Genomic DNA, 25802 nt, shown 5'->3' with positions numbered 1-25802 from the left:
AATTGGGTCAATATTAAGTATATTTTAAATATATCAGTATTTTGATCGAGAACAATTTATTTTGATTGAATTTTTAATATGGATTTAGTTTAAGTTTTAAGTTTTTCTTAATAATGTTAAGATTGTCAAACAATTTATTATTTCTAAAGCTATATTATAAGTCAGTTTTTTGCTAAAGTTACAGTAAAATCTCAAATGAATTTCAAAAATATCAATAACGCTAATCGCCACCAAAATACTATAGCTCTTAAAATTTTATAGCTACAGTTATTAAGGCTGTTAGACTGCAGATACCCACGTTGAAATGTTTGTGCTGCTTCTCCTCTGGTACTCTTTGTATTGGGGACGTTAAAAGAAAATAAAATACTCAGGATTGAGAAGTATATTAAGAACATTTTAGAAATGCCAGTCACTCTTTATATTTTGTTACTTCTTGTTGTTGATCTTTGTAGACAGATTGAAATTGTAATGGCATTCTCTTGGGTGAAGAAAAAGACTTTAGGATTTCTTATTTTAGCAATGGTTTGATGATGGATGAGCTGAATAAAGCCCCGTGTATTTTACAATATAGAAAATGAGTTTTTCCTAACGGTTAGAATTTAGACCCATGTGCCCAGGCTATGCATCTTTTTTTGAACTTAAATATGTATTAGTCATAGCCCTGTTAATTGTAATGTTCTTTTAAACTCCTTGAAGTGAAAGTGGGTGGCTCCTATACATCTCATCCCCTTTATTCTCTCAACTTGAAAGTCATAGGTCTTTCATCAGCACTAGGTTATTCCTAACTAGATATCTTTGTTTTTAACTAATGCTCCGTGGAAATTTCCTACAGGTCCTTCTTTAGAACTTAACCTTTTGTGGAACTGGATAACAGCACTTAGATCCTACTTTCTGATTTAGCTTAAGACCTCAGATCAGTCTTTGAAGTTTTAACCATTTATTAAACTTCCCATGTATTTTCCCTTTCCCACATTTTTGTCCTGCTTCCTTCTTTGTACTAAATTTCACTTGGAGGCCGTCTCCTCAGTGTGTCCCCTCATTTTCATACCTCCGATAATGTACCAGGATGGATGAGCTACTTCTTAGAAGTAAGTATTCTGTCAGTTCTTACATGTTAGTGATATGCAGATCTTACAACAAAACATCCATTATTTTTTAATTTTAATTTTGTGGTACCAAAGTTTCTATTAGATACCCTAATATCTCGTAGTAATGAGGTTAAGCTCTTAAAATGTATTGCTGCTTTAGAAAGCTTGGGTCTGGGAGCTCTCGGAGCCAAGTAAAGACTTAATAGAAATAACACATTTTCAAAAAAAAAAAAATAATAACACATTTTCAGTGTTTGAGTGACGTGTGTCTCAGATGAGCACGTGCATGTCACTTATGTCGTCCAGTCTGTACAGCCAGGACAGCCCAGAGCTGCCTAGAAGACCAAACATTCCACATGTTTGATCACATTCACCGCAAAGTGATCAAAGATCAGCGGTCCTTGCTGCCTCTGTTCTCAATTCCCAGTTGAGACAGGTCAACTGCCATTGCTTCGTCTTGGCTCTCACTGCATGAATGCATGTCTGCATTCTAGGCCTGGCTTCTAGGGTTTCCAGCAAAAAACTTGCAGTCTTTTAGGGGACGTGGACGCAGACAGGCCGTAACCAGTGTGAAGGGAATAATGAATTCAGACTGGGTGTTTGGGGAAGACTGGAGGCGGTTCATCCCAGCACAGGGCCGTGTCTGTTGGCTAGTTCAGGTGTGTTGATTGGGACCTTAGGATGCAGGTTTAACACTTGCCACATTTGTCCAAAACTTCAGGTGTGTCATTGACAAGGAAAATGCTTGTTTTCCTTGGAGGTACATTATTTCTTCAGGGGTCTCGTTTGGATTGCCTTGGTTACTGGTGTGGTGGCAGTGGTCTGCAGAGGCCCCGTTTCTAAGCTGTCTGCTTCAGGACAGGGAGCACGTAAGCCCCCGCCTCATCAGCTAGCTGCCACCCTGGGCAGTGGTAGTCTGTTCAGGGGGAGACAGAGGTCCCGGTTGGGTTCCCTGGGAAAGAGTGCACCTCTAGTCCATGAGTGATGTCTGCGTTGGGCAAGGGGGGAAGCATCAGTATTCATGCCAGCTGTTTGCCAGCCTTGAGACAGAACACAAATAAATGTCACCCACTCTGGCTTCTTTCCCAGCAGTGGTCAGCGCTGCTTGGGTCAGACTTGGGGTGTGGGTAGGGTTACGTCCTGAGTGAGAGGGTGCCCTTCCAAATAAGCTTAGTCTGCTGCTGGCACAATTCGGGTTAGTGTTTGTAGTTTGACTTAAACCCATACCCTGAACCACTTGCGCTTTCATTAGCCAGCCATATTGTTTAACTTGCTAACCTAACAGCCTATATTTCCTTGGCAACAAGCACAGACTAACAAAGGTTCCCAGCCTGCAGTCTGGCTCTGCAGAATCACCTGGGAGCCCGGCCGGTGCAGGTATGGAGTTTAGAAGTCTAGCATGGGGTTACCAGGTGGCAGTTTTAAAAGGTTTTCCCAGGTGATTCTGATGCACTGTCAAATTTGAGAACCAGTTGATGTATTTAAGTCGACGTATACATTCTTTTCCTTTCTGAGGTTGTAGCTTTTGGCAGCCTTGGTTTGTACATGGTTTTCTAAAATACGCGTTTATGTACCCTGTATATTGTGTTTACATAGGAGAGGGCCTGGAGAGGAACTTTGGGTCAGTTCACTCATTTACATGCAGTACTGTCGTGCGGGGACCCCCAAATGGCTCGCTGCGCCATTTGTCGTGTGAGGTGGCCTGCTCCCTACATAAGAATGCAGGATATGGTGAGGCCAAAAAGGAACACCCACGGAGCCATAGGTAGGGGAGTCATAGCACTATAGTCTCACTAGAGGCTGGAGCCACATGACCTGCAACCTGCTGTCCACTTCTCTGCCTGCCAACTGACCCACTCGACTCAACTCCTCACTCTCTCACCAACCAGTGCAGCCACGGCAGTTATATCAGGGGCTAATTGGCTAACTGGTTACAGCTGATGGCCAACCAGCCACAGCTGATGACCAACCAGCCACAGCTGATGACCATCTACTACCCGAGCCAGCACCTTTCCACGTGAGGCCGAGAGCCTGGAAACTGCTCTCCTGGCTCTGTCCCCACAAGTACCTACTAGATCATCTGATTCCTATTGGGGCGTGTGCTTCTGAATCACTGGATGGGTGTCTTCAGGACTCAGCCTGGAGCGTCTGAGGCAGCAGGTCAGGGGCGGGTAGAGCCGGGCTCTGCACTTGCTCTTTGACCGCGGGCCCACTGATTCCCACTGATTCTGAGGTGAGGTTGATGGCACCCTTCATTGTCATAGACCCTTGATGTTCCCATTTAGGAAACCTTTGAAGCGTTTGGAGTGAATTGTTGGTAAGGATGATGGTGTTTGAGAATGTAATGCTTCTTTTCTATTCTAATCAAAGTCAGCTTGGTATTACCTTGGACTCAGTCCCTCCTCCCCTCGCCCTACCCTCATCCCCAGTCAGTGAAACACAGTAGAGTTCAGAAACAGACTCACAGACTCTTCATAGATGGTGCCGGAGTCTTCTCAGATTTTGTGGTACTTTGGGCCAAGCAGTGGAGGTCACAGCCTGAAATTGAGTTAAGTTGGTACCTCCGAATGGTTTGTAGGCTTCCCTGCCACCCCCCGCCCCTTTCACATGGATGAGTTCTTGTTTTTCTGTAGTAAAATTGTAAGATGAAAAAACTGTCATCTCTCTTTGTTGTTTTTCTGCCTGCATTCCAGTCTTTGTTCCTACTGGGTTTCCCCGAAAATAAGACCTAGCCGGACAATCAGCTCTAATGCGTCTTTTGGAGCACAAATTAACATAAGACCCGGTATTATATTACGTTATATTAAGACCGGGTCTTATATTACAGTGAAACAAGACTGGGTTTTATGTTAATTTTTGTTCCAAAAGACGCATTAGAGCTGATTATCTGGCTAGGTTTTATTTTCAGGGAAACACGGTTTGTACGAGTATACATATCTTTTGTTTATGACAGTTACAGTAGGCAGTACAAACCCTTTATGTTGGCCATTTCAAGTTGATCAGCTTGCACGTGATTGCACTGCTAAGAGGTAGAACTGGGATTGGGAGCCAGGACTGGGTTGTGTCAATGTCAGTTTGCTTCCATTTGTGGAATTAAGTGGAATGTGCAATATCTAGATGTGACCACAAGGTGGTGCCAAGAATCAGCACTTAGCCGCCTCCCAGGACAGGAAACCCAACCCAAACCCTAAGCCAGTGGGAGGGGTGTGGGGAGATTGCTTGGGAGTTCAGACCTGCCTAGTGCCGTGTGGATAGAGGTAGAACTGGCCTCAGGGTCTGGTGTAACCTGAATCCATAGTCATGATGCCTGTTGATGTAACTGGTTTTTAATACATTTTTGACCTGAAAGATTTTTTTCCTTCTCCTCTATTTTTTACTGTTTTATATGAATTTAAAGATTAAAAAGGACTGATGACCCCATTCATTATGTAAATCTTACGGAATATCTTCTAATATTCAGCAAGGCTTCATCATTTGGGAAAAAGGGTCTGCATTGTCCTCCCCCTGAGCAGTGGGGCTTCTGTGGCCCGGAGGGGGGGCGGCTGTGAGTTGGGTCCTGGTTTGCAGGGTTGCATTGTGTGTGTGCATAATTCCAGAAGAAGGCTGTCAGTTTTCAGATGCTGAGAGGGATCAGGCCAAGTAGGACAAATGTTGAAAAAAGTCTTCTGGCTTTGGAGCTTTGGGGGCCTCAGTGGCCTGAGCAAGGGTGGCACCAGTGGGGGATGGGAGGAGGTCATATGAGAACAACAGTGATAGGTAGCATTGAGTGCTCACCACTTGGCAGAGCTTCAGGTTATGTGGGTCCATTGGTTTAATCCGCACAGACCCGTAGGAGATAGGGACCTGAGCCCAGAAACATGAAGTAATTCGGAATCGGAAGGTGGTTTGGGTTGGGGTGATCATCTGTCACCTTGGTCCCATGCCGTGGACTCAGAGGAGCATTCGTGGTCTCAGCAGCTGGCTTCTCCCAGCACTTGATGGTGACCAGCTACACTCTCTCTGCAGGTTCCATTTTCTCACCTGAAATACTCCTAAAGGTTGTGCCCCTGGAACCACTCTCCTAGTTGCTCTCTCCATTTTATTGTCTTCAAGGAGCCTCTTTCTCTTCCTTTTGCCCATAGCTGCCTCCCTTCACACTGGAATTGTCCCTTTTGTCCTTCAGTTGTGTCTTTGCACTGGATGAAGACCCAGCACTTTCAGGTCGCACTTAGGCAAAGGCCAAATTACACTGGAGAGCTTGATTTGCTTGTACCTTAAAAACAACACCAAAATCATTTGATCTCTGAAAATTCTAAACTTAGTTGAAGTTTAATCTAGATTTGATTCAGAAACCTAAATATAATGATTTGAAGATTGTTCGTATGATAAGTTTCTGGGAGTTAACTTTTTTCTCAAGAAGTAAAACTGTGTTCTTTATTTGTTTTCTTCTACGAATCTGTGTTTTAAAGAAAAGAAAAAGTGACTCCCTTAAGGAATTTTCTTAGAGAGCATCTTGGCCTCTTTTAAATGATGAAGCTAAAACACAAATGAAGACTAATTCTGCTCTGTGCTCTGCACACACCTCATTCTCAGCTCCAGTGCGTAATTGTCTGCCTCAGTCTTAATTTACTCTGTGAGATCCGGACTCCTAACTGAGGGTATTTCATCTGCTCAGATGTGCCAATTAAGTCCACCCAGATAGACCATAAAAAGACAGATAAGAAAAGTAAAACACCGAGTATCTCAATTTAGCAAATTAGGCTAATCTGTAAGGGATTCCTAGCTGTCTGAAATAGAAAACCTATTGCACTACAGAAATGCAAACTATATTAAATACCCAGCTTGGTGCCTTGAATATATTTTTAAAAATCAGATTGTACTCATTGCGCTTCTGTTGTGGAAGTTCTTTCATGGATATCGCAATAAGTGGAGAATAATCTTCAGGTTGAAATTTCACCCCATGTTATGAATGATTTAACTATATAATGTGTGGCTTTTCCCTCACAGTCAGTATAGACCTGAACTGCTCCAGGCTTAGTGGCCCTCGCAACGTCAAAACAAAAACGAAGACAGAGCAGTAAGGTCAGTTTTGAATTTCAAACAGCTCAGTATGTGACTTCCTTGAAGTTTTGGAGAGGGCATGTTCGTTTTATTATTAATAATATGTGATTTCAGGTTACTAATATTTGACAATTCCTGTTAATAGGTATATTTTGCATTTTTTGTGGTTTGTATAAGCAGTTGAGTACATTGGTTTGTTTGTTTGGTATTAAATGTATCTTATGTGTTTGTTCAGCCCAGAGTATCTGTAGTAAAAAGAACTGCTAAACTGATTTTACTGTTATGTGGAATAATTGGCAGGTGTCCAGTGAAAAGTGAGTTTTGACTATCTGCATAATATTAAGGCAGGGAAGAAATCATGTCACGGTACAAAAATGGCCATGTTTCCCCTCCTTAAACTTTAGCACTGATATTTTTAGAGACAAATTTGAATTGAAGCCTTAGAATTTGGTTTGCTCTTGTACAATTGTTTTCATTGTTTAGCAATTAAAGAGGTGATTATTGACATATGAGAAATGAGGTCGTTATAGGGAGTTTGAAAAATACTGTTTGAGAGGCAAGATTATGTAACAGTACAGACTCTGAAGCTCGATTATCTGGGTTTGAACTTTAACATTGGTGGCCTCGGGCAGGCTACTGTAGATCAGTAATACTACCTGCCTCACAGGGTTGGAGGGATTAAATGGAGTAATGCATGTGGAAAACTTAGTGCCCAGCACTTCAGTAATTATAAATCATTTTAGTATTTTCTGACTCTAAATTTAAAAAATATATGCATAGTGAGGGTATACGTATGAGTAATTTCAAAACACAACTTGTCCAGGGCTAACTTATGTTACTTAAGGAGGTGATGTTTGGCATAGGGCTTAGAAATCACAGGTCATGGGATCAGAATGCCAATCTCACTTGGTAGCTCTGAGCTCTCGTATGTCTCTCTCCTCATCCATAGTATGAGACTCATAGCAGTACCATCGTAAGGGCGATGTGAAGATCACACACGATAATACCTGAGGTATTTGGCATGTGTCAGGCACTCAGTAAATGTCGGCTGTTCTTGTTATTTGCACACCGCTAGGCACTACAAAGAATCCATCGAGCCAGTCAGAGGGTCCATGAGAATCATGAAGAAGGCCTTATGAATGTTGACCTAGATGAAAAGGTGACTTCTCTCCAAAGTAAAAGGCAGTTGCACAGTTGGTGTTAGTTTGCATAGCTAAATCATTAGCTGTTATAAACTTAATTTTGTTGATGTTTGGCTTTTTGTACCTTTCATACATTTTTGATTAATACGATCAAGTCTCCACTTAGTGATAAAATATCTATACTTCTAGGTACATTATCAACAGTTGTTTGGGGAGAAATAACAAGTTCTACCTCCTTTGACACACTAGGAGACACTGGACACCTGCCCAGAGGGCCTTCTTCAAACTTCACATCGTGTTCATTGGTTCTAAGTGAGGGTAGGTCAGGATTACACTTTGGTCCCTCACAGTTCTCTCTGTTCTAAGGTCAGTATTCCAGATCCTTCTGTTGTGCCTTGTAAGGCTTGATTTTCACACTCCTTGCTGCCCTGACGGATAGCATGTCTTACCCAGAGTGGTCTATGATAATCTTGATCTTGGCTGACAGTAAGGGTGGAATAGCGTGATGGCCTTTAGACTTGGGGCCTACCATTGACGCATGCCTGCCCAAGACTGCAATAGGTATTTTGCCATTTGTTATTTTTCATTCACATTTAAATGACAGTTAGCTAAAACTTCAGTTTTACTTTTTTGTGTAATCCTGCCAATAATTACAAGGTAGCATCTGTGTGTATGTAGTATAAAAGAAAAAACAGTTTCCAAAGGGTACAATACATATGTAATACATTTAGTTCTCTAAGAATTTAACATTTCGCTCATTTTGTGGTCCAGGAGACAAATGCAGTGACTGTTACATGATGTTTCTTAAGTGTGGACCTCTCCTTACCAGTTACAGACCTGTACTGCAGCTCTTTGCCCACATCCAGTGTGCACTTCTCAGTGGGTATCTTAACGTCTGTGTTTTTTGCTGGGTTCTCCTCTAGTGGCTGCTGCTGGAGGCTGAGGGACTACAGGAGTTAGAAAATCCCCCAGTGAATAATACACTCATGTCATTTTATTTGGTTGCAGCTGTGACTATTACTTGTATGGATTAAAGAAAAGGAGGAAGGTAGGAACATCAAAAACATTTTTTTCTTTCTACTAATGTAATTATATTTTAGGGCTAGTTAAACTTCTTTTTACTTCTATCAGAAGACCAATTCTTTCATAGAAAGTTCAGTCTTTTGCTCAGCCCTTTCCACCTGGTTCTAAGGAAGCATGGACCCAAACTCGGGCCTTCTAATTCTTCCCAACAGCTGGTATGCAGAATCCAGTTTCAAAGTGAATCCACTGGGAAACCCCCCAAAAACAGAGCTCAGGACTTGAAAATAACTTGAAAAATTTATTTCTTATAAAACCTACATTGAGAATTTCTCTGACTTTGCAGTTGCCCTCTGCCATGGCTGAGTCTTTGTAGGGGACCTGTAGCATGTTTATCCAGTGGACAGACCAGGAGTAGTATCTTAATATATGTAGGAGCAGTAGGAGATACAGCAGGGGGTGGGCTGTAAATGAGATAGAACAGGACGTTTCTTGAATCCATTTCAGATGACCCACTTTGACCCTTTTCAAGCCATGCTTCTCAGACCCTGATGTTTTCCTTGTCCCTAGCCCAATTCTGAACCTCATTCATTCATTCATTCAGTGTGTGTGGTGAGGTGGGCATTATACTAGTCTCTCGGGTTATAAAAATGACTAAGGTAGTCTCTCCTCTCAAGTGGCTCCCAGTCGTAGAGAGAGACAGGTGCGGATTTCCAAAGACGCTACCACTTGGTGACCATTGTAGTGGACACACCACATGTGCTCACGGCGCCAAGGGGCTGGGGAGGCACCTCGAGGACAGGTGCGTCACTGGTCAGGGCTGCTTGCGGGGAGGAGTGTGCGGATGTGTGTGAAGGGGAGGAGGACTGGGGGCAGCACAAGAATGCAGATGCACAGGGATGAGGGAGCCACAGGTATGACATGATGACGTTGGCTGCGTTTTCCCGCTTATGTGTGTTGAAACACCCTTGACATGCTTGAAGTTCTGTTTTGAATGTAAATTAACTTGAAATGGTGGCAACTGGCTCTCAGGTGTATTGCTAGGCTTCCCTTGACGAGGTACGCCAGTAGGTGACAGCTGGGGGACGCAGTGTTCCTGGTGTGCAGCTGGGTATGCTGTGCCGTGCTGCTAGCTGTCTGGCCCCGAGTCCAGGGTGCTTGTGATCGGTCATTACTGCAGGATCAGCCCCAGGCCCTGCGGCCTGGACCAGCTTCTCGTTCCTGCGCGAATGTAGAAGCCAGGGAGTGTTTTCCCTGCCTGCATCTGATTGGAACAGAAGTTTATGTTTATTACTGGGCTCTCTTCTGAGTGGCTGCCAGTGGAGTGAGCAGCGGGCTGACTGCCGTAGTTGTGTGAGGGAGAGACACTGCCAGAATCACCATGCCCACTGGTTTTATGTGGCTGCAGCTGTGACTATTACGTGTGTGGAGTTTTTTAAATGAGAGCGTAGAAAACAGGAAAAATTTATTTCTTTTCCAAAAACGTAAATATGGGACTACTTACTGCCTCCTTCCACTTTTAAAATTAGTCATTTGGCTTATTTATTGAAATAATAGAATTGAGACATTTTAGCCATTTCTGGTTTTTAAGGTTTCATATCACTTGGGCCTGGATCTTAGTTTTCCAAACCACCCCAACCAATTTTAAGTTATTCTGTGTCTAATTTTTGTTATGTCATATAAAAGACAGCCATGTTTCATGACAGTGCACTGTTTATAAATCGGTTGCAGAATTTTTAAACTGAGATACTGTAGCAGGTACGTTCTGATGGCTGGTTTTTTAATTCACGGTGATCGTGTTATTCATAATACTTGACTGAGCATCTGTTGATGAACCTTCCTCGTTTTTGTTCAAATACCCACATTCAGAGCGTTCGCTCAAACTTTGCGGTGCGTTGCGTACCACGTGCAATTGTTCTGGACTGTGTATTACCTTTGCTTCCTCCTCTGTAAGTGATCAGAGCCATGTTCCTGCCTGGGGTTGTGTGAGGGTTTCACACCTATACGTCAGACCACATACGATACATTAATTCATTTAGCACTTACTATGTTATACGCTCACGCTGATGAATGCTTTACTTGTGATGCTTCGCTTAACCCTCCTCAAGGTCCAGTGAAGTGGATGCTGTCGTCCTCCCATCTCACAGTTGAGGAAACTTAGATACTAAAGACATTATTTACTTGCTTGGGTTAAGGAGCTGAAGAACGGCAGTCAGGATTTGATTCCAGACCACCCGCGTCCAGGCTTTGATTTTTTTGGCCTGCTCTTCCTGTGTATGTCAAGCCCAGTTTACTCATAGCACAGAATCCCCCTTTACACCTGCTGGCCAGACAGATCACGCAGCCTGCCAGGCTGTAGGACGAGCCGGGTAAGCACAGTAAAGAGAGCGTAAGACCCTTGATGACATCTAAGGTGGGAGCAGCAACTGTTTCTCTCAGAATTCAGGTGAGTCTGGCTCAGGTGAGTCCTCTACATTCCAGTGTGCCTGCCCTTGGTCCTTGTCAGCCCGCGCTCGGCGCTGCTCTGCTGCAGTGGGCGACAAGCAGGCCTGTGTTTGCTGGAAAGCACAGGAGCAACTGCTGCTCTAACACAGTAGCGCTTAGCCTGAGCCCATAGGCATGTGATTTCATAACCTGGTCTTTTCTGTCTTGAATATGTGTGTGTGATTCTACTAGGGCTATTTGTCTTCACAATGATACAAGTACTTGTAGGCAATAATGATTTTTGCCCACCACCTTTAGTCATCCTTTAGCCAAACTGAATAAATGTTTGTCCCTTTTCACCTTTATGAAGCAGAAGACCTTGGAATGCAATCATTTCTGTAGCGGCTTATGTGGTTTCCTAGGTGCTGTGTGTTCTGTGGTGATATGATGCCGTATATTTTAGGAGGGAGGGAGGCAGAAGGAGGAAGCTGAAACCCTGTTGAAGCAGATTGATGTGGGAAATTTAACAGCCACAAGGATTTACTGGCCAAGTCTAAGGAGGCAGCTGTCATCTATCAATGAAGTTTACTATGTGACCTTGTATGTAATATATTTAATGACCTGTTGTGCCAAACTTTTAAAGACAGTATCTTCCGGTGTGTTTCTTTTTCTCCCTGTAAAAAATTATCTTAGAGTAGTTGTAAAAGGAAGTATTTTTAAGTGGCTATGCTGGTTTTTGTGATTTTTCTTCCACAAATTTTTATTATCCATAAATTTGCTAAATACAACTATCTTTTGTTATACAGATGTTTGGTTCTGAGCTCTGATAGTAACAGTTTGGTTGCTGAGGAATATCTCATCTGAAATTGCTTGTTTGCTAAATTTCAGATAGTGAGTAGCAAGAATTCAGATACACACACATACACACACACACACACACACATCCAGAAAATATATGTACACTGTTTTGGTTTCTCAGTGCCACCAGTAGGTACCTATGTACCCAGGTGTCTCGGCCTTGGCACTGCTGACATTTGAGACGAGGTAACATTTGTTGTGGAGGACTGCCTGGCACATCGTAGGGTGCCTACAGGATCGCCTGCCTTCACTGCTAGATGCTAGTAGTATATCTACCCTCCCCAGCAGTTGTAACAACCAAATTTGTCTCCAGACGTTGTCAGATTACCCTGGTGTTGTGGGGAATGGCGGAGGATGGCCACTTTGCCCCTGGTTGAGAACCGCTGCCGTATGCCATTGCACGTAATTAAATTTGTAGGTAATGTGAACCTCAGAAGAATAGCAAAGACTGTTAGAGCTACCTAGAGATACTTCGTTGTATCAATTGCATGGAGATGATTTTTAAGGAAGAAAAATACAAATAAAAGAGAGGAAGAGATTGCCTTTAGAAGTTAAGCACAAAAAGGTCATTAAATTTTTACATAAAAAGACTACCACATATTAAACCTTGTAGTTGTATGAAAGCTATTTCCTTAGACTTGGCTCTAGGCTGCCTCTTCCATTGGCTGTCCTCTGGAAATGACCAACACTGCTTACCTATAGGTCCTCTTAGTACCTCGAGAAGCAGTTTTAGATCACCAACTCGTTTTTCCTTATTGGTTATAATTAAATTCAGCTAATCCTTCTTTTTGGTACTTTGAAGAGATGGAATTTTCAGCAAGGCAGGAATTTATCAGAGGGTGTGCTTTACTGTCCTCCAGCAGCTCCCTGGGTGTGGTTGCCTGTCACTCTGTGTTTGGCCTCTGCTCGCTTGGTAATCGATCCTGGAAAACACACCATTCCTCTAGCTGGGTAGTGTGTGCCATATTATCCCTCCATTTTCTCCGTTACCTTCTCTCTATTATTCTTGCATGATGAGTGACGGATAAATGCCTTCTTACTGTTGCTGTGCTCCTTCCCTTCCTGTGAGCTTTTTACTTTAGAGGCCTTTCTCTGTATTATTGCTTTAATTCATTTCCACCATTTTGTGAAATTCAAAATCACTTGCATGCATACTGAAAAAAATCATCCTTTGATTTTGGAAGTTAATAGAATGTGAGGCTATTGACTTTTTTTTTTTTAACTCGTGACACAAGTGTCCATTATAGTTACATGAATGCAGAATTAGTCTGGCTAAATGGCTGCACCTTCCCAAAAACCTTGGTGTGTTGCTAAGACTTTCAGCTCTTTAGACATTTTTTTCTGTTATAGATACATAGCATTACCCTTCTGAAATATAAATGTTCATTTTATTTTATATCTGAAAAACATATTGCTAAATTTATGAATTAGATTTTATTTAGTGAACACATTTTTTCCTCAGTGGTATAATTATTAGTACCTTTATATTGTTGGTACTAGGAATATAATTATTAATACCTTTATATATTACCATTAAGTAATATGTGAATCTGATATATAGTAATTTTGACCAAAAATTTGCTTTATGTTTAAGATACTGTGCTGTTTTATACTATGACTATCATATCTGTAGCACAGAAATAGTAATTATACATAAAATCTGTTGTTTTGTTATATTGCCCTTTTGGAGATACTTAGTTATATTGAAATTTTCATTGAATCTTTTCTGGAATTAAGTTCATATATTTTAGGAACTAGCAGAGAAATGTTCCCTTAGGGTGTACCAGAGGAGGAGCAAGTAGTTTTGATAATGAAATGGGACCTTACAAAAATATTTCTAGTACAGGTATAATAATTCAAATAAGAATTGAATTGAGAAGGAAGGAAAAGAGAATTCTTCTTCTTTGAATATCAGTGTTTTGGGTAATGATGGCAGCAGAAAGCTAAAAGACCATTCTAATTTGCCTGTTTTTTCCCCTGTGCATTATCTAGAATTATCTATTTTAATCTGTTTTGTAACCAAAATAATGGAAATATGTTTTTTATTTTTATGGTAGGAGATGGAACAAACTGAGACTGCAGGACAAAGAGAAGAGTTTGAAGCTTGAAGATGATTCTGAGGAAAGTGATGCTGAATTTGATGAAGGTTTTAAAATGCCGGGTTTTCTTTTCAAAAAGCTTTTTAAGTATGTGTCATGTGTTCTTTCCTTTATATCTGTCATCAAGCCATTGTGTACAAATTACTATTTTAGGAATTACACTGCAGTTACCTGTGGGCCTTAAGGTACTTGCAGCAATTTATTGCAGATACAGATCCTCTCAAATGAAATTGTAGCCACACGCTGTTCATTACAATTAGATGATAATAAATAGACTAAAGTGCGCATTGGGTATGTTTGTAAACTGATGAATCTGTATGGACCTGTCTCAGCAGACTAAAAGCAACACATTTAAAAACCATCTACATTGAGTTATTTTTTTGTTCTTAGTAATTTGAACGAACCAAACCTCTCATTTCTTAAGTCAGCTTAATTAAGAAAAGTGGTACATTAAAATCAATATTGTCTCTATAGGTTTTTTTTTTACTCCTATGTGGAAATAAAAAACTGTTGAGAGTACTTTCTGAGTGCCCTATATTGTATCTAAGGCTATAATACTTTTGAGCTGACCAAATGCGCATCTAAATATTTTATGTGGGCAAACACCTTCAGGATTAAGTTGCTCTTTGAAATTGACTATGTTTCACATGTGAAGCGGCCCGGCCTTACAGATAGCGGGTGCTGTGTGATAGGTGCATGCCTGTCGCCTGCAAGGCCCAGGCAAGTCTCCCAGGATGAATGTAAAGCTGGGGCACATTTCCAATCTCATCACTCGTGAGACTTACTTAATAAGGTACTTTAGGAAGCCTTCTTCACTGCAGATAGGAAGTTAAACCATTAAATAGCTTCTGTCTGTCGCTTGGATCACCACTTAGTTGGGTGCAGGATGCAGATTTCTTCAAGATGGTTACGTTTAATCTCCTTCATAGATTCAGCTGTGCAAGACGTTTGTTTAAAAATAGCATGCTTTTTATATATCCTCTCAAAGAGCTTTCATTATACTTTTAATTTTTCTCGGGGTGGGGTCGAGGGGAGACAGGGAATAGTTATTTTATCCCACTAAACATATAGGAAAGTTGAATTCTAAAGATATGAAGTGTCCTGATTGGCTTGCTATAATTGGACAGAAGAACTGTTAAGAAATTCAAGTCTGAATCTCTCCAGTAATTTTTGTAGATACTTTATAGCCCAGAAAGGTGGCTACTTTGTTTATTGCATTTCCCAAATGAAAATTAACTGTGGAGAGATAAATAAAGACAACATTTATTGCCAACTCTTCATGTTCTCTAAAGTGATTGCTTGTTAAGGAATAGGCCAAATGGTATCAGTGTTGTACTAGCAGAAGGAATACCCAAGTTGTAGATTAAATTTATTTATCAAAGAAAGGATACTTCTACAAGTGATTGGGGAAATATCTTTAAGACTCAAGTTTAATATGCATTTTTGTATACACGTGAAATGTTCTAGCAAAGAAATTTCAGTTACAACCAAATTTTACTTACTAAGAGTATATATGATTCAGTATATTGATTATTAACCTTATTGTAGTTAATGTAAACAAGTTTTTCTTTTAATTTATCTTAATTGCATATTCTTGGAAAGTATTTTGTTTTCATTTTTCGTCTCTCAAAAACAGGATTTTAAATATTTCGTAAATGTTTTAAAACTTCTGTTCCTTTTCTTCTGCTATATGAAAAAAAGTAATAGGATTGATAGTCTCCATTTTCCTTTTATGATTAAGTTTTAGCCAGGCCAATTTAATTTTAAGCTGTAGATATATTTTTACTGTATTTACCGCACTCTGTGGAATTAAATTAACAGGGTATTGTTGTACACAAGGGAGTCAGAAGGTACAATTATCCATTGAAGTGCTATTTTCTGCAAGATCATGTTTAACTTTTAAAATTCTGTTTTGAGAGTTTGCCCAGAAAATGCATTCATCTGTGTAATTTAGCAATCAAATGACAAACTTCACTCTTTTGACTTTACTTTTAGCTGCACCAGTAAATGCAATCTTGACTTAGTGTGACAATGCCAAGATATACCAATTACCTGTGGTTATTTTGTGATGCTTTGATCGCAAGGGTAGAGCAGATTATAGTAATTTTTCACTATTGTACAATAGTTTGTAAAAATCTTTTAACTTTCCCTGAAGAGTAATTTTTACATGCTTAGCAAAGGTTCTGAAAACAGAATTTCATAACCTGCTTTCATTTAAAGTATATAATTGTTTTACGATGTTTGTTATCAGGAAATTAAAGCAACGAAAGCTCAGTCAGTCAGTCAGGGCCACTGCTGGAAGCAGAACCCAGGCACCCTAAATTCTCATCCAGGCACACGCGCCTGCCGGCCAGTGTGCTGGTGCAGTATCTGCGGACCTTCAGGAAAAGAAAGAGTCTCTCCTGCCATCTTCGTACATTGTCCCCGGTTGTTTTAGGGGATTTCCAGGTAGCCATGTGACTTAAGGGGCTGCCTAGTAGATATTTTTCCTTCAGTCATTTCTTTAGTGTTAATCATCTTCTTACAAAGACATAATGCTCTGCTGTTCGAACACCCTTGGAGATTACATTTGTAGGCAAGAAAACACCTAGCACACTGTTACTGCCTCTGTTGGGTCACATAGAATCCAAATGTCCTAACTCCCTCCCATGTTCCCTCTGGGATAACAAACGAGTCACCCTTTCTTCTTTCATGTTTCTCCATCGCTCCTCTCCAGACTCTTCCCACTTTATGTTGATTGGCCCCAAACAAAGAGAGGTGTTGGACCTGTGTTGTGGGGAGGCAGTGCAGTGCAGGAGAACACTGGAATGACCCCTGGGAGGTTTTGGTCCCTGCTCTGCCCAGAAGAGCTGGCTCCCTAGTTGTTCTGTACCTCTGTAAAAGGAGGTCGGTCCATTGACTAGAATTTGGTGATTCTGGAAACTGAACAGTAGTCTCTCTCCCCTTATCCGAGGGGCGTATGTTCTAAGACCCCCCAAAGGGTTCCTGAGACCACAGATAGTAGCAAACGTTCACCTTTTCACTTAAAGGAAGCACTTTACAGCTTCTCTTTGGCATATCCGAATTGCTAGCATCAGTTGTTAAGTAAAATCAGGGTGACTTGAACACAAGCACTACAATTCCATGACCGTGGATTTGGTAACCGGGAAGGCTACTAAGTGACTAACGGGGAGACGCTGGACAAAGGGATGCTTCTTGTCCTGGGTGGGATGGAGTGGGAAGGCACGAGACTGCATCACACTACTCAGAACTGTGAGCGGTTTAAAACTTATGAATTGTTTATTTCTGGAATTTTCCATTTAATCTTTTCTGACTGTGGTTGACTGCAAGTAATTGAAACTGCGGAAAGCAAAACCACTCATAAGGGTGGACCACTGTACATCATTTTTTTGGGAGAGTTTTTTGAATACGTCTTTTTCCAAAGCTGAGATTAGGCTAGTGTAGCCAGTTTACAACCAGCTTTTATTCTGGATGTGGGTTTCTCATCTTTAGCACAACTGTTATTTGGGGTTGAGTAATTCTTTGTTATTGCTGTGACTATTGCTGTGCATTGTAAGATATTGAACAGCATCTCTGGCCTCTACCACTAGATGACAGTTGCTCTTTCCTGGTTGTATCAATCAGAAATGTCTCTAGATATTGCCACATGTCCCCCAGGGAGCAAAATAACTCCCTCCATTGGTCAAGATTATCTCTAAAATGGTTTGGAATCAGAAGTTCTGGATTTCATTTCTGGCTTGCTCTTTTTTTTTTTTTTTTTAATCAGTGTGACCTTTGGCAAGTTACTTAACCTCTCTGTGCCTTTGTTCCCCAACTATAAAATGGGCTGAACATCTCCCCGCAGAGTGGTTTTGAGGCTCTATGGGCCTGGTCCATCCTGGCAGTGGGCTCCTTAAGTGGTAGCTTTTCTTCCCTGATTACATACCACTTGTTAATAGAACTTTCCCTTCTTCCCAAATTAAATGATCTTTTATCCAGACTACACTTACTGTGTGTGGATTTTTATTCCTTTTTTCCAGGATTTGTATTCGAAGTGTGTAGTATAATGAGTAAACTTAGTAAAGCAGCAAAATTCTCATTCGGAGTGTTTCTTATTTGATAAATAATAATGGCAACAGCTAGAGTCAAACTTTTGGAATTGACTTTGAAGAATATTGGGGGAAAGTTAATTATGACATATTTTACTGAGAAAAGATTAAATAAAACTAGTTCAACAAGGACTGACGTCCATAATGAGATTTTAGGTGGATGTCCCATGTACCAAATAGTAAACATTTGGGCAGTAAAACAGCAAAACCACTTTCTTTTAAGGTGGAAGGCTCATTAGTCTTGGTATTTTATTTGGAAAAAAAAAATCCTTTGGATTTCTCTGTCTTTTAACTTAAGTGTTTTATGCTTTAGATTCCGTTTTAATTGTGCATACAGTCTTTGTACCATTCCATGATGTTAAAGCTTTCACTCTCAAAAATTCTTTTTGCATTATTCCTTTTTTAAACTTTATTTTTAGATTATAGATTAAATAAGCTATTGGTAGAGAAAGGAAAATGCCAACTTTTTTTTTTTTTTTTTGGTAGAGGGACTGTGTTATTTCTCTTTGGCCTGTATTCCTTATTTAAAATTTTAATACCTCTGATGTTTTTGTATCTATGAAAAAGTCCCTGAATCAAGTTCTGCTTTAAAATATTAAAAAGACCTTGTTATTCTTGAGTCTTTAATCTGTTCTTTTTTGCATCTGCTAGTAATATGACAGAATCACCTGTTATGTACTAATTTTGCGAGTAGCTCTATTATTCCGACTTGTTTATGGCCTTAAAATTTAATTTAATTTTCCTATAAAAAGATAATATGATTACCAAGTGACTTTTCAGCAATATATACTGTAAATTGTGGTATTCTCTGTCCTGCTTTTTGATGCTGTTTACACCTTTTTTTCATAGAAAAGTTATTGGGACTTAATAATCTAAAAATATTTGAGATTTTTTTCCATAAATATACTAAATGAAAGATAATAAGTTATGCTTATTTACCAAGCTATTTTTAATGTTGCAAAAGAAATGAAATAGTCCTTAATTACCCCATTTATCAGTTTAATTAGAAATGTGTTAACATTCTGTAAAGAAAAATTTGTGATTTTATGTCTAGGTAATCAAAAATGTATGACCTTATAAATATAATACTCATGTAAAACACACATCCAGCATGTTTCTCTGACTGGTACTAGGACCTAGCCAAATGATTAATTCATGAGTACTTTCTGTTATGATCTGTATTACCCACCATTTGCCATTTTCTTTTTCTTGTTGATGTTTGTTGTTGTAGGTACCAGCAGACAGGTGTTAGGTGGCTGTGGGAATTGCACTGCCAGCAGGCAGGAGGAATTCTGGGAGATGAAATGGGATTGGGCAAGACCATCCAGATAATTGCCTTCTTGGCAGGTCTGAGCTACAGCAAGATCAGGACTCGTGGTTCAAATTACAGGCAAGTGCTCCTCTGCAGACTGTCAGTCTGTGGAGCTCAATTAATATTTCATCAGATGTATTGCTGTGGAGGAGGGTTTTGTGAATTATTGATGACATTTCAATTACAATATTCCTTTAATTCTTTTAGTGGGGGACATCAAAGGAAAATTTTTACGAGACAATGGAGCTGTAGGGCAGGAGAAATTAAACATGTAACACTTTTAATGAATTCCAGGCATTGATGCTTCATTTTGCAGATGAGCCCCACTAGATATTTTGGGTCAATATAGTGTCTAAGGTTAGCTTCTGCAAATGGATTGTTTACAAACTCAATTATGTTAATATCAATAGTTTACACAACATGGAATTTTAAATTAGATGTAATACTTTTAGCCCCATTTATTAAATTTTATATTAAAATATTTGTTCTGGCAGGAGACCAGGTGAGCATTACAGTAAGTACAAAGTCTATTCATGGGGAAGTTGGAGCTTAGGAGAAGCCATTCTCCCAAATTTCTTTTATAATCAATATGCATGAGAGTGTTTATAGATAGCGCTTTTTTTTTAATGCAGTTACTTGTCTGCTCGCTGTTTTCTACCCTCTTCCCAATCTTTAAGGATTTTATATAAATTCTAAGGCCAAATCCTAAATGACTAAAATGATAGAATACTATGTTTAGATTTTAATCTTGATTCTCTTTAGGAATTTAAATAAACTATTAAAGCTGTAGTACTCTGAAAGAGTAAGCATTTAAACTGCGTTAGTTCGGTATGGTAGGACTGAAGTACTTTATTTTGAAATTGGTACAGTGACTGTTTCCATATTTGAGCTGGACATTGGCTTTATGTACATCAGTATTGGTAAAAATAATGCTAGGTGAATTATGTGGGCTATTTAATCTTGAACCCAGTTAATCTGAGAGCTTCTTAGATTCCAGTAGCCTTATCTCATGAGTAACAACAGGGAGATGTTTAGCAGATGATTATATCCTAGAAACTTCAGGCACTCACTAGATAGGATTGGGACCCGCCTTTAGGATGGTGTCAGTGAGCCTGAGATCAGCGGCTGCAGAGAGCTCCTGGGCCACACTCTGCTTCATCGGCTGAGAAGTGCTTAGTAGAGAGCCAAATACAGACCATAGACTACTGAGTGAAGAAGTTTTTTTCTTAATCTTCAGAGTTTAGTGCCTTTTTTTATTCCTTACTCTTTTGTTAATTTAGCAGATCAACACTTCTCATGAGGAGTACTGAAGTTTTGGAATATTTTAGGAATCTTTATATAAATGTAGGAAGGAAAAGAACAGCATATTACATGTGGTCTGGAGATTTTAAAATACTAAATATTTTGTTATTATTACAAGGAAGTTGTATTGAAGCAGAGGTTTTTCTTTAAATATTAGAATTCTGTTACATTTTGCCTAGAAACATGAAACATTTTAGGTCAAAAGAAAAGTCGGAGTTGAAGATGGGCATTTAGTGTTTTCTTTTCTGTGACTTCATTAGCATTTGTAGAAATGCTTCTCTATTCTAAATAAGCTCTTCAGTTGGCTTGGCTCTGGAACTCTCTGTGGGTTTTTTTTTTTTAATAACTAGAAAGTCCCAGGCTGCTCCGGATAGTTTCTAGGACTGTCGTTCTTTCCATAAATGATTTCTGGGATTTTCTTATTTCCCATCTCTTTCCTCCCTTTCCCTTCCTATTATAATGAAACTTGTGCCGAATCTAATACATTGGGCCTAGGAAGCCAAAAGTCATCCCTGCAGTGTAGTTTTGATCTAAAAATTAAAACATGCTCTCTTGAGTAGTGACAACTCTACTAGGAGTGAAGTCAGGGCTAATAATGAGCAGCTGTAATCAATTAACTATCAATGCTCATAGCCTCTTTCCATAATGAAATACTGTGGCATGTTGGCCTTTAGCCCAGATCGTCTTCATTGCAATAGTCCTGGTACAAGAGCTTCCCAGAACGTGGTCGTACATCAGCCAAACAACTGGGTTTTTTATGAGTAGAGGTGTGCCGAGGAGCTTGGGCCCTGCACTTCCATGTGCTACAGCAAACAGTCATGTTTTCTAACAGTTTTATACTGTATTCTCCTCTGAAAGTAAGTGAACTTGGAGTTCTCCTCTATGCTTATGTCCTAAAGAAATAGAAGAATACTCAGTGAGGTTCAGATGAAACTGAATAGTCAAGTGCTAGGAACCGGTATTGCTTCACTGGCTGGGTTCGTTTCCTCTGAACTCTTGCAAGCTGTAGATTTTGGGGTCCTTATTTGAGATGGTTTTAGTGTTGCAATTTTAAAATCTCTGACATACCAAGAAGAAACTTCATGGTAAAAGAAAACGCTTTTTTAAATGTATTTTCTATGTGTGTGTGTTTTTAAGAGGGAGAAGCATATTACATGTGGTTCATAAAAATCTATGCTGGTTATCGTGTTCCTAGTTTATAGTGTACACACTATACTCTTTTCACTTTGCCATTCATGATGAGCCCCCTAAATGATGAGCCCCCTAAATGTTATGGTGGAGAGGAAATAGGTGATTTATCTTTCAAATTCCAGTTAATACTTTAGAGTCTTGGATATCATTTAGTAAACTCCTAATTATAAATAAACGACCTGAGAAAAGTTAAATATTTCAAAGGTAAATGTTTTATTTTGTAATGCCTGGTAAGTTCTAGGCTATGTCCATCTTGCAGATTGAAACATTTGACCCTGGAACTAACTATTGGCTTGTCCTAAATTCATTAGATAATCAATGATAATCAGAGATGAAAGGAGTGGTAGCCAGTTTGGTAATTGATGCTAATCACTCCAGTACCGTTAGCCATTTCTTTTTTTACGCCCTTTCTTTCCGCCTCTCCCCCCACACTCCGGTTCAAGCCATTGTTTCTCAGTCCAGTTGTGTAGGACACAGCTCCTTGGCCCATGTTGGTATTATGAGCCTTGCGCTACCCCTCGCTGAGGCAGTTGGTCTTCAGTGGGCGGATTATGGCAGCTCACAGCAGCTCTTGCTGGCTGCCGGCTGCTCACGCTGGCTACCGGCCACTCATGGCTGCACTCGGCAGCCCACGGCAGCACACAGCAGCTCATGTAGCCCACAGCAGCTCATGATGGCTGCCGGCTACTCACACTGGCACGTAGTAGCCCATGGCAGCATACAGCAACCCGTGGCAGCTCACGGCAGCTCACTCCAAGCTCCGGCTGCTCATGGCAGCCCAGCTACAGGGAGAGCTGTTGTTCACAATCTTAGCTGTAGAGGGCGCAGCTCACTGGCCCATGTGGGAATAGAACAGGCGACCTCGATGTTAGGAGCACTGCGCTCCAACCTCCTGAGCCACCCAGCTGGCCCCAGTTAGCCATTTCTAATGCCCATCTCACCAGTATTGAGGGTTGGAAAGCCGGGGAGGGCAGATGGTTCAGCTGATGTGACTGTTAATGGATTTCATTGCCCTTCTGTGGTTCAGAAACAATGTAGGTCTGCTCCCAGATTTCCACTCAGTGTGAAAACCTCCATAGTCTTCTATTGGGGGAGAATGGCAGAAATCATAGGTCGTAATAAGGCCAAATAGATATTCAGCCAGAATAAAACATTGGCCTTAAATGGCAAAGTGTGAGTCATCATTGTAGAAGTTTGCAGAAAACATGTCATAAAAAAAAAATGCTGTATAACCTGAAAAAAGTATGTATTTATACTTATTTGAAAGTGAGTTTATTTTTAACTATTTTAGCCAGGTTTTTTGTTTGTTTTTTTTAAAACGTTCTTCAGACTTGCCTTTATTTATCAATTGTCAGAATAATGAATTGGGGCTCTAGCAACTTCTACTGGTGGTCACCAGTGAGCTGTTTGCTACTGTTTTGGGGGTGGAGGTGGAGGAAATCTTTTTTTTTATTTAAGTTAGTTTCAGGTGTACAAAGCAATGTAATAGACATTTAAACACCTCATAGAGTGATAACGCACCCCCAAGCTACTACCCCGCTGACAACGTATATAGCTGTTACAATACCATCGACTGTCTTCCCTATGTGGTACTCCATCCACCATGACTATGTATAACTATATATTCAGTTATAGTTGACATTCAATACTATTCTCCTTCAGCCTCAGGTGTGTAGCACATTGGTCTGGCAACTACACAGTCTATGTCGTGATCCCCCTGATAAGTCCAGTGCCCGTCTGGCACCTTACATGATCTCTACAACATTGTTGATTATATCACCCATACTGTATTAACTATCAATTTGTATTTTTTAATGCCATCACGCTTTTCATCTTGTCCCCAACCCCATTCCCCTCTATCATCCTGATAGATCTTACACCTTTCTGGCACCATACCTAGTTATTACAATATCATTGAGTACATTCCTTATGCTATAACCTACATCCCCCTGACTACTGTCTAACAACCAATTTGTACGTCTTAATCCCTTCCCCTTTCACCCATCCTTAACCCCCCTCCATCTTAAAGAAGTCCCTCTAAGATTCCTTGTAATACTGGTTTGGTGGTGATGAACTCTTTTAGCTTTTTCTTGTCTGGGAAGCTCCTTATCTGTCCTTTAATTCTAAATGACAGCCTTGCTGGGTAGAGCAATCTTGGTTATATGTCCTTGCTTTTCATCACTTGGAATATTTCCTGCCACTTCATTCTTGCCTGCAAAGTTTCGTTGAGAAATCATCTGACAGTCTTATGGGTTAGCCAGGTTTTGATTGGTTGTTTCCTAATCCCTGCTAAGCGCATATTGATGATAACTTTGTTCCCCTTAGAGGATATGGAGAAGCTGGTACATTTAATCCTTTTAGAAAGGAGTATTGTCTCGAAAGCGCCACTGGCAGAGTCATGCTCTCCCCAGGAAACATCGAGGGGACCTGTCCTTGGTGAGGGGCAAGCAGGGCGCTGGAATTCTGCTGGAAGTGTCGGATTCTGTTCCAGCCTCTGGCTTCTGTAGTCTGAGCCCTTTTTGCAGAGGAGAGGGCAGAGACTGTAGCTGGAGGTTGAGAAGATTTGGAAGTAAGTGGGTGCATTTTGTCTCATTGGAGTATGAGGGTAAGCCTCACATAAATTAAAGCTCATTTTTCTGTTAGAACCACAAGGTGTTTTTCAGTTGTGCAAAAGATTATTTTTAATATTTCAAGCACTCTGTGACTTACTCTAAGTTAACAATTTTTTTAAGTTCATGAATCATTTATTGAGGTGTAGCAAGAAAATAAAAATCACCCATGATCCCCGAACTTAGAAACACTCTTAACATTTCAATGTATTTTCTTCCAGCACTTAAAAAAATGTTTTCTTTTAATAAAGCCAATATCCATTGTTTGTGGTTTAGGCATTGAGATCATTTGAAGAAAAGGCTGTCTCTGCCCTCAAGGAGCTTAGGAAGGATCTAACACACAGTGACAGTAAGGGGGATATGTGCTATGATAGGGTTAGTATGGGGTTCTCATTAGTGTGGTTGTACCAAGGAAGTGTCCTTAGCCCGTGTGGAGAGAAAACGACAGGGACGACTATAGAGGAGAAGCTGAGGTCTGAAGGACAAACAGACAGTAGCTAGGACAAAAGAATAAGAAGGAAGTGAAGCCAGAGCTGGCAGGTGGAGTGCTGAACCTCAGGGGCAGGTGTTGGAGAGGTGAGGCTGAAGAGGTGAGCAGAGGTCAGATCCTGTGGTCTGATAGGCCAGGTTAAGGTGTTTAGATTGTCCCAAGAACAGTGGGCAAACATTCAGAGGTTTTTTAAGCACAGGGATGAAGCATTCACATTTTGCATTTTTGAAATGATCATGCTAGAAAGGGCAGTAACCTAGGTAAGAGATGACAGTGGCCAGAACTGGAGTGTCACCAGTGTAGATGGAAACATAGGAGGACTTTGGAAGAGATTTAGGAAGTCAACGTGACATGACCTCTATAGGTTGGGTAGAGTGGAGAAAAAGAGAGGCAGACCAAGGATGAGACCTGGACTTCTAGTTTGGGCACCTGGAGAAGAGGTGACAATTCTTTCCTTTGTATTAGGAAACATGGAAGGAGGGCACGATTGGTGGGGGTGGGAGGGTGTATGACATGTGGTGCCGTGGGGACATGTAAATGGATACAGCTAGCAATTAGACATCCAAGAATGTGGTACTTTGGACTTTAGGAAAGAGATGTGGACTGGAGACTGGGTTTAGCATCATCAGTGTAGAGAGAGTGATTGAAACTGGGAATTAATGAGATAGCATCGGGGAAGTGTGTGCGGTGTGCACCTAACTTCAAATATTCAACATCCGTGTTGGGCAGAAAAAAGTCAGGGAGCAGGAGAATGACAGTTTAAGAGTGCCAGTGACTATTCCAGAGTGAGCGAGGGGCAGGCCTGTGGGTCTGCAGTGTCCTCAGCCAGTTGCCTCCTAGGGCATGAGCTGAGCATAAATTTCATGTTGCAGAGATTCCCAGAGTCACGGTGACGATTTTAGCATTCATCTATGCGCTGACTGGCCGCCAGCTTCCCACAGGACTGCAGCTGAAGCAGCTAGAGTCACGACTCACAGCAAGGCAGAGGGATACCTGTCCCATTGTAACAGGAAGGCAGGGGAGGGCAGATGGCACAGACTTAGTCAGGCACCTACAGTGTGCAACATACCAGGGTATTTTGACTGCAGGCAAATAAAACCCGGCCTCTAATTAGGTTAAATGTTCATAACATGTGCGAT

At 40.7% G+C, this 25802-nt stretch overlaps 1 protein-coding gene across 1 annotated transcript in view; it reads left to right on the top strand.

Annotated features, from left to right (window-relative positions):
• ERCC6 (ERCC excision repair 6, chromatin remodeling factor) overlaps positions 1–25802 on the top strand; it is a 76550-nt gene that overhangs the window by 15848 nt on the left and 34900 nt on the right. The window contains exons 6-7 of the mRNA XM_081075068.1: positions 13630–13758; positions 18991–19149. Of these exons, the coding sequence (XP_080931194.1) occupies positions 13630–13758; positions 18991–19149 (288 nt within the window). The remainder of the gene's footprint in view (positions 1–13629; positions 13759–18990; positions 19150–25802) is intronic.

Source organism: Rhinolophus hipposideros (assembly GCF_964194185.1).
Source record: "Rhinolophus hipposideros genome assembly, chromosome: 15".
NCBI classification, from domain to species: Eukaryota; Metazoa; Chordata; class Mammalia; order Chiroptera; family Rhinolophidae; genus Rhinolophus; species Rhinolophus hipposideros.
The sequence above is the reverse complement of the archived record's forward strand: the minus strand, read 5'-3'. Positions and strand labels throughout refer to the sequence as shown.